This window comes from Carlito syrichta, unplaced genomic scaffold (genome assembly GCF_000164805.1).
Source record: "Carlito syrichta isolate Samal-C Ts95f unplaced genomic scaffold, Tarsius_syrichta-2.0.1 Scaffold308805, whole genome shotgun sequence".
Classification (NCBI taxonomy): Eukaryota; Metazoa; Chordata; class Mammalia; order Primates; family Tarsiidae; genus Carlito; species Carlito syrichta.
Genome location: NW_007252901.1, coordinates 1359256 through 1368906, shown reverse-complemented (window position 1 = coordinate 1368906; position 9651 = coordinate 1359256). Strand labels below are relative to the sequence as shown.

The window sequence follows — 9651 nt, the reverse complement described above, 5'->3', positions numbered from 1 at the left end:
TGGAAGGCCGAGGCGGAAGGATCGCTGGAGCCCAGCGGGTCGAGGCTGCGGTGGCTGGGAGCGGCCACTGCTCTCCAGTCTGGGTGACAGAGTGAGCTGCTGGGCTCTGGCAATCCTTCCGCCTCAGCCTTCCAAGTAGCTGGAACTACAAGCACGCGATACCACGCCTGGCTAATTTTTTATTTATTGTAGAGATGAGGTCTCGGCAGGTTGCCCAGGCAGGTCTCAAACCTGCGGGCTCAGGCAATCCACTCACCTCAGCCTCCCAAAGCATGGGATTACAGGCTGAGCCACCGAGCCCGGCTCCTAGAATTTATTTAAGCATACTCTTTAAATTTAAATTTCTGTATTTTTTCCCAATTCCTTTTTTGCTTTATTTTATTATGAAGCTATGGAGTATAAATCAGGATTAGGTACAAAAGTAATGTATGTGCAGGTGAAGTTTGGGCCTCCAACTGGTCCTCACTTCCCCTGGTTTAGGATCAGGTACCCTTTGTAATTTTTTTTTTCTTTTTTTAAGTCAGAGTCTCACTCTGTTGCCCAGGCTGGAGTGCAGGGGCACACTCACCGCCACTGCACTGGGCTCAGCTGATCTTTCTGCCTCAACCTTTCAAGTAGCTGGAACTACAGCCGCATGCCACCATGTCCAGCTAATTTTTTGATTTACTGTAGAGAGGAGATCTTGCCAAGCTACCAAGGCTGGTCTCAAACACCTGGATCCAGGCAATCCTCTTTCCTTGGTCTCCCAAAGTGCTAGGATTACAGGTGTGAACCACCAGGCCTGGCTCCTATGTGATGTTGCGTGTCCCATTCCCCCAAAATTTTAAACAACTGTTCAAATGCTTTTTACCCCACTGAGTTGCAATGCCTTTTTTTTTTTTGCGTTGGGGTCTCACTCTGTTGCCCAGGCTGGAGTACAGTGACACACTCACGGCCACCGCAGCCTTGACCTGCTGGGCTCAGGCGATCCTTCCACCTCAGCCTTCCAAACTGGAAATACAGGCTTGTGCCACCACACCCAGTTAATTTTTAAAATTTATTGTAGAGTTAGTTGAGGTTTCACCAAGTTGCTCGGGCTGGTCTTGAACCCCTGGGCTCAGGCAGTTCTCTTGCCTCGGCCTCCCAAAGTGCTGGGATTACAGGCTTGAGCCACCACGTCCGACACAATACTTCTTTTATTCTAAATGCTTATACCGTCTACTTGGGTCTGTTTCTGCCTAGACAGTCTGTTAAATTGATGTATAAGCTGCATAATGTTTTGCTATTTGCCAAAGCTAATAATTCCCCCACTTAAGCTCTGCCTTCAAAATTTTATTTACCTCCGGCGGCCGTCGCCCGGCAGCCGCCGCACCGCAGTCTGCACATGTGCGGGCGCCCTGCGCTGTCAGGGGGCGGGAGCCCCCCGGGCGCCTGTGGGGCTGTCCTTTTATTTTTTAAAAAAAATAAAGTTTTAAAAATTTTAAGAAAAAAGTCAAAAAAAATTTTATTTACCATTTTCCCATTTATTCTTCCAGATGAATTTTTAAATAATTATATGTAGTCCTAAAAAGACTATTGAATTATAGTATAATTCACTGCAATCACACAAAGCTTAGAAATAAAGTAGGTAAGAATTGACATCTTTACAATTTTCAAGTACCCATCCAGGGAAAAGTGTTCTTCATGAAGTTTTTCCATATTTCTGAACAAAATCTGGTCATTTTCTTCACACAGTGCATTGACATTTCAAATAATGGTTATTCCTAGGTATTTTCTGTCACTATAGTTTATGTTTTCTCTTTTTTTTTTTTTTTTGAGTTGGAGTCTCACTCTGTCACCCAGACTGGAGTGCAGTGGCCGCCCCCGGTCACTGCAGCCTCGACCTGCCGGGCTCCAGCAATCCTTCCGCCTCAGCCTTCCGAGTAGCCGGAATTACAGGTGCGCGCTACCACGCCCGGCTCATTTTTGATTTATTGTAGAGATGAGGTCTTGCCTGCCCAGGCGGGTCTCGAACTTGCGGGCTCAGGCAATCCACTCACCTCAGCCTCCCAAAGGCGCGGGATTACAGGCTGAGCCACCGAGCCCGGCTAGTTTATGTTTTCTAACTGGGATATTGCCAGTGTACATATGGAAACTTGCTACTTGACTAGACAGTTCACTCCACTCTGTCAACACTCTATTTTGCTTCTTAGCAGCCTCCCTGAGACTATCACCCATGGAGCCAGACTCTGCCTTCTGGAGCTCCAGGGAACAGAACTGCTGTTGTCCCTCCCAAGGGACAGACTTTTGGCTCTTGAGAGACTGTTCTGCTTCCATCAACTTCCTTTTGTCCTGGCTAAACAGCCCCAACTGAAAGAATAAAACCGTATTTGGGGGAGATTTTTTTTTTTTTGAATCGGAGTCTTACTCTGGTGCCCAGGTTTGAGTGCAGTGGCATGCTCATGGCCACTGGCAGCCTCGACCTGCTGGGCTCAGGCGATCTTTCTTTCTCAGCCTTCCAAGTAGCTGGAACTACAGGTGCGTGCCACCACACTGGGCTATGGGGAAGATTTCAAACGACAGTGGTGGGGAGGATAGAGCTGGGGCAGGTAAGAGACTAGAGGTGAGGAATCAGCAAGAACTGGCCCCTGCCATCATCTAAGGCTATGAATGCATATTTTCTTTTATGGGGGGGAGGATATTTTACTAGAGGAAACATTAAGACATGTGGACCAGCTAAACATAAGGGATAAAGGGACCAAAGATGGCATGAAAATATCTAGCTTGAATCACTGAAGGATCAGGATTCTACTAAGAAAAAGTGTGAGAGGTCGAACAGAGGAGCAGTTTGGAAGGAAGTCAGTTTTGAATCTTCCAATCCTGAGATTACAATACAGCCAAGGAGAGGTCTGTCTTCTAGACCAGTGTTCTTCCTTTTTTTTTTCACACAGTGAGAAATATATTTACACGGCAGGCCAGTTCATACACAAGCACATATGGATAGCTACAAAACAGTCATAAAGATCACAAAACTCCTGCAGACATTTGCAAGTTTGGACTTGGAATACTAGTGGGAAGGAGGAAAGGGCTGGGTGTGTGATCAGTACTGAAGTGATAAATGAAGTCATGAGTACCAGTGACTTCCTATCCCTCAGCTGTCTGAAGTCTTGCGGTCTAAAACTTGGCAACCAACACTTTGTCAGGAAGTTAATTATCCTGCCACCATCTACCCCCAATCCAATGTCCCAGAGGCCTCCAAGAGAAGCAAGATGCCAGCAGAGAGGCCACACACGTTTCAGGTAATTCTAAGTAGGTCCACTGCCAACCTGCCGAGCACACTGTTAGAAATTACTCTCCTTTAAGAAATATCTCAGCCGGGCTTGGTGGCTCAGCCTGTAATCCCGCGCTTTGGGAGGCTGAGGTGAGTGGATTGCCTGAGCTTGCGGGTTCGAGACCCACCTGGGCAACTTGGCAAGACCTCATTTCTACAACAAATCAAAAAATTAGCCAGGCGTGGTAGCGCGCGCCTGTAGTTCCAGCTACTTGGAAGGCTGAGGTGGAAGGATCACCGGAGTCCAGCAGTTCGAGGCAGCAGTGGCCATGAGCATGCCGCTGCACTCCAGCCTGGGCAACACAGAGAAGACTCCAATTCAAAAAAAAAAAAGAAAAGAAAAAGAAAAAAAAAAATCTCTCCAATCCTCAGTCTGGCTCTTCCTTGAAGAAAGAGGAAATAGAGACTATTTAGGTCTCCAGCTTTTGAGTTTCAAGGCCATGGTGCTTAAAACTGGGACAGAGAAGATAGGAAACAATTTCTCCTTGCAAAGCTGAAGTCCTAAATTGAAGCGTGAAAATGAGGCCAAGGGCCCTAGGCTAACATCTGCTGTTGGGTCAGAGCCCGAATGAGCTCAAGCCCAAGCTTAGTGACACTTGGCTCTGAGGAAGGAGGGAGCCCAGAGGGTTAGTAGAGTCCCCACTGAAAACAGCAACACATACGGAAAAACTGGTTTAAAAGGAAAAGCTGCTTTTCCTATCCAAAGGACATTACCCTGCTTGGTCAAATTAAGTCACTTTGTCATGGGAGAGCATCTCTGCAAAGTGGACACATTTCCTACAGAAAGATACTTTATAAGAAATGAAAATAAGTCAGTCAATTTTTTGGCCTTAGAAGCTTAGTTTAAAAAAAAGTTTCAAGCCGGGCTCGGTGGCTCAGCCTGTAATCCCATGCCTTTGGGAGCCTGAGGTGAGTGGATTACTTGAGCCCACGGGTTCGAGACCCGCCTGGACAGGCGAGACCCCATCTCTACAATAAATCAAAAAATTAGCCGGGCGTGGTAGCTCGCGCCTATAATTCCAGCTACTCGGAAGGTTGAGGCGGAAGGATCACTGGAGCCCAGTAGGCCGAGGCTGTGGTGGCCGGGAGCAGCCACTGCAATCCAGTCTGGGAGACAGAGTGAGACTCCAACTCAAAAAAAAAAAAAAAATTTTCAGGTTGGCCATGGTAGCTCATGCCTATAATCCCAGCACTTTGGGAGGCTGAAATGGGAGGATCGCTTGGAGTTCAAGACCAACCTGGGCAAAATACAAAAAATAAGTTAGCCAGGCACGGTGGCATGCGCCTGTAGTCCTGGCTACTTGGGAGGCTGAGGTGGGATCACTTCAGCCCAGGACGTCAAGGCTGCAGTAAGCTATGATCATGCCACTGCACTCCAGTCTGAATGACAGAGTGAGACCTTATCTCTAAAAAAAAAAAAAAAAAAAAAAAAAGGTCCAATGCACCAGCTGGTCAAATACCATGTCACTGCCGAGCTTTTTTCTGTTCAGGGGAAGGAATAAATGAAGAGGTGGAAGACAGAGGCAGTAGTTCAGGTGGCAGGTGCTCCTGAAAGCTGCTTTTCCCATATCGGGGCTGATGTTCCAGGTTTCCAGAAGGCCATTGCTGACGACGGCGTGTCTGGGCAGCTCTTAACACCCCACTCTAAGAAACAAGCCTTCATGGCAAAGGTCCCAGGGAGTCAGACTCCATCTCCCCTCCACAAAATATGAAAACAGACTGAGGAGTTGGCTTAAAAATGACAAAACACAGGCCATTGAGGCCTGGAGCCGCTTACTCACCACACCCTTTCCCAGGCCCTGAGCGTCACCTCATTCTCCTCCAGCCCCCTCTCTCCACTTTAATGGAAAAGATCGCCAAGATATACGTCAGCTCTTCCCTCTCTCATAGGCCCTCCGCATTCCTGTGGTATGCCCCTCTTGGCAGGAACATAACTCAACTCTAGGAAACGTACACCAGAGGCAGTGTTTTGTCCAAGAATTCTCCTAGATCCCTGCGTCTAGTCTCCCGAAGGCCTCCAGACCATTCCATTATCACCAACCCAAATCTCTGCCCCTCCTACCAGGCGCCAGAGGCCCAGCTGAAGAGTCTCCCATTTCTGCATGACAGCACACTCACTCTGGGACTCCTCCAGCCCCGGGAGTCTTCTTGGCACTTTCACCAGCCCCACCCTGCTTCTACCTTGTTAATATTCTGAGAACAAGCACAGTCTAGATACGCCCATGCCAAGCAAGACTGCCAGAGAAAAAAAAGAGAGCCACGGGTGTCAGAAGACAGATCCGGGTCTGGAATGGAAGGAGGTTTCCGATGCATTTTTGAAGCCGGTAGAGGAAATTGGCTGAAAAGGAAAAGGGGGAAGAAAAATTGCCACTTTCAATTGAAGGAGAGAAAAAGGAGCTAGAAAGAAAATAAGGCCAGGGATGGGACGGGGGGTGGGGGAGGGTTGTGCTTCTGGTTTCTTTGGCCCAAAGAAGATTCAGATATGTGTAAATTCAGCTATGTCCCCATTTGCCCTGCAGTCAACTGCCTTCTTGGCAGAAAGGGAAAAAAAGATCATGGGATTCATTGAATGATGCCCAGAGATGGCCAGAAACTAACCCATTAAACAGCGCAGTCACCATTTCCAGGGCTCTTTACTTCTGCAAAGGACAGAGAGTTACTCTTCTACCTCCACTGTTGACGGGCACTTCTCTATGCAATCACAGGACCTCCTTCTGACCAGCGCTTTTCCAAATGAGGATACAAAGTGGCCACGCATAGGGATCCCACAAGGCCACTGTCCCAGAAAGGGTCAGAGCTCAAGTTAGGGATCACCTCCTACAATCAGGACTCAGACCACGGAGCTGAGCTGCTTCCAATGCCTCTAAATGCCACAGAGCCCTCATACATGTTTGGGATGTTTGCACCACACCTCCTAGATATACACAACAGGGTGCCCATCTTCAAGAGGCACTAAAATTATGTTCCTTCATCCTCCTGAAAGTAAAAGGAAACGACGCCAGGCAGTCAAGGAGACATACATAATTTATTAAATTCATCATACAAAGAAAATGCCACAGAAAAAAATATCAGAATTGGAAGGGACATGGAGATCACCTGGTCCGATCCCCTCATTTAACAAATGAAGGAACTGCCTGAAGTCCCAAAACACCATTCTGGACAAAGCCCAAATGCGAGGCCAGTCCCAACACACAGACTTGTTTAAGGCTTCTGGTTGAGAGCCACACAGAGCCTAAAGACTTGATCCATATTTATTTTTAACTCTTCTGTTTCTTATAGTACCTCCCACTCTGATGCTTATCTACTTCTCAAGGCTGTGGAAAGAGCCCTGAAGAAAAGCACAGTGATCTGCAGTCATTGAGAGCCAGGATAAAAGACCAATTATGGAGCAGAGGGGTTCAGAGGGGTTAGGGAAGAAGTCATTCCCGCCCAGATGAGCCCTGACTGCCCTCTTCCCTCAAACCACACTCACTCAAGACCCCGATGCCTCAGAGAACATCTACTTGCTTTCCCGAGGTGCAGAAGCAGTCTGGAGAAGGAAGGGCAAAGGGGCAGGTAGAGGAAAGGGTGAGAAAGTTTTATAACAGTGTTATTCTGAAATTAACAAGTCCAGTGTGAACACTTCTCTCAGTTTTAAGCAAACCCAAACACTGTAAGAGAATGCTGTAGACCTTTGGTTTTTTGTGCTTTTTTTTTTTGAGTTGGAGTCTCACTCTGTTGCCCAGGCTGGAGTGCAGTGGCTGCTCCCAACCACTGCAGCCTCAACCTGCTGGGCTCCGGAGATCCTTCCGCCTCAGCCTTTCAAGTAGCCGGAATTACAGGCATATGCTACCACGCCCGGCTCATTTTTTGATTTATTGTAGAGATGAGGTCTCGCCAAGTTGCCCAGGTGGGTCTCGAACCTGCGGGCTCAGGCAATCCACTCACCTCAGCCTCCCAAAGGCGCAGGGTTACAGGCTGAGCCACCAATCCCAGTTTGACCTTTCGTATTAAATCAATTATGAGAGGTAAGCAAAAACAGCAATAACTTTGCAAAATATGGTGAGGATTTTGCTGGGAGCTAGTGAAAACACAGGTTTTAGGCTCTGGGTCAAGAAGACTGAAGTGTGCCTTGTGGTGCACCTTAGGGGACACCCAGAGAGACTCTGGGAGTTTTCACAGCAGAGTGAAGTCACACAAAACCATCCATGGTGAATCTTTCTGCAAAAAGCTACTCCCTTAATGTGCATTCCCTTTGCCCCAGAAAGTCAAGACCATCCAGCCAAAGTTTGGGTGGGTTCACTGACTCTGACCAGGCCTTTCCAGCTATCCCCACTGTCTGTCTACAGGAGGCCAGGGCAACACAGGCTGAGGGTGGAGCAAATAGAAAAACAGTTTGTTGCTAAGAACCAAGCTGTGTTTGTAGAAGGAACTTCACTTCCTCAAGATATTCTCCGATCACTCTGGACATCGGTGCCTCTAGCTTTCGGGGCTGAGGCAAATCTTGTCACCTCTCCCAACCAGACGAAGGCCTGGTTTCTGGGGCAGCTGGACTCCAGTCTACAACAGAAGGTTCTCTACAAAGAACAGTAACTACAGGAACAAGGATGCTGCCCTGGCTCCTGCCGGCAAGACCAGGGCTTCCAAAGGGCTGCAGCGTCCAGAGGAGGCGCTCTTGCTCTGTCTGCCCAGCATACAGAGCACAGGAGCTTGGGAATGGGCCACAGGAGCCCGAGCCCTGAGTGCAGCCAGGGAACAGTCCAGAAGTTAAAGTCAGTGCTAACAGCCAACAGGGCGGTGGGCTTCTCCGCAGGCAGGAAGCAGCACCAACACAGCAGCCATCTGCAGGCAGTTCAGGTTTCCACCACTCGGATGACAGGCATGGGCTTCGGGCTAGGGGGCTTGGATATCCTAATACTGAAAAGCAAGTTGGGAACACTAAGTGGTGCTGGAAACAGCTGTGAGGCTGCCCACCCCTCACAGAGCCCCCTACCACATCTGCCTCTGGAATCTTGTATTTCAGCGCTGGCTGATTGCTTGGATCCCAAGCGCTTCGAAACAGTAACTGTCAGTGACATCTATGAGGAGATTTGGGGTATGATACAGTCATTTAGTATCAGGGATGGTAAAAAGAGAGGGGCAGTTAAACACTGAGAAGTGGATATAACTGTGAGTCTTGACTTCTGTCAAGGTCTTGGGCCCTTTTGTGATCTCTTAGAGGCAAAAGACCCTTCTCTCTAGATATATGCAAATGTTACAAATTATTATTTTTTTTTTGGAGTTGGAGTCTCACTCTGTCGCCCAGACTGGAGTGCAGTGGCCGCTCCCGGCCACCGCAGCCTCGACCTGCTGGGCTCCGGCGATCCTTCCGCCTCAGCCTTCCAAGTAGCTGGAACTGCAGGTGTGCAATACCACGCCCAGCTAATTTTTTTTTTTTATTGTAGAGATGAGGTTCGCCAAGTTGCCCAGGCGGGTCTCGAATCCACGGGCTCAGGCAATCCGCTCTCCTCAGCCTCCCAAAGCCGCGGGATTACAGGCTGAGTCACCGAGCCTGGCACAAATGCATTTTGAATGAAATTTCAAGGGGTTCACCCACCTCTAGTAGCCACACATGGACCTCCTTGGGCCTGTGGCACCAGTTTCCACTCTAACCAGGTTAGAAATGTTTCAGGTGGGGAAAGGCTTAATGACTTAGGGAGGAAAGTGGGACTTTTAAAATTTTTAAATTTGTACTGAAGAGGTCTTGTTATGTTGCCCAGGCTGGTCTCAGATTCCTGGGTTCAAGCAATCCTCCTACCTTGGCCTCCCAAAGTGCTGGGATTACAGGTGTAAGCCACTGTGCCCAGTCAAAAGTTGGAATTAAAATGCCTTGTTTTTGCCTTTGCACTAAAGGTCCCACATAGCTCTGTCCTTTCTTTCTTCCTTCCCTTCCTCCCTGGACCCATTCTATCTACATGCTCTCACTCACCTGCCAGGGTTCTCTGTCTTGGCCCGGGCCTGGGTGCTGAAGTTGCCATGACTGATTTGTTTTTCGATCAGGTGTTCCATCCGGTCATGCATCTCTAAATTCTGTCATACAAGCTATGGGGTTAGAATCGGCCTTTTTCTGGCTTTCCGTGTGTCGCATGTAGCTGGCGCACTCTAGTTTCTCCACCTGCATCTGGGCTGCCATTGCCCCCACCCTTACCATGCAAGCACCACCCGGATGCCCTTTCCCCTTGTCTCCATTAGAGCAGATTGTTTTTTGGTTTTTTTTTTGAGTTGGAGTCTCACTCTGTCGCCCGGACTGGAGTGCGGTGACCGCTCCCGGCCACCGTGGCCTCGACCTCCTGGGCTCCGGCGATCCTTCCGCCTCGGTCTTCCGAGTAGCCGGAACTACAGGC

The 9651-nt window shown here is 48.7% G+C and overlaps 1 protein-coding gene across 2 annotated transcripts in view; it reads right to left on the bottom strand.

Moving 5' to 3' along the window:
- Window positions 1–7529: 7529 nt before the first annotated feature.
- The window catches only part of TUFT1 (tuftelin 1), a 45180-nt gene continuing 43058 nt past the window's right edge, over window positions 7530–9651 (bottom strand). Inside the window, exons 12-13 of one of the 2 annotated variants that reach the window (XM_008065811.1) lie at window positions 9237–9337; window positions 7530–8185 (exon numbers count right to left, since the gene is read on the bottom strand). In XM_008065811.1, coding sequence (XP_008064002.1) covers window positions 8122–8185; window positions 9237–9337 — 165 coding nt within the window. In that variant the 3' untranslated portion in view covers window positions 7530–8121. The remainder of the gene's footprint in view (window positions 8186–9236; window positions 9338–9651) is intronic. The other variant, XM_008065812.2, reaches the window with a different exon arrangement.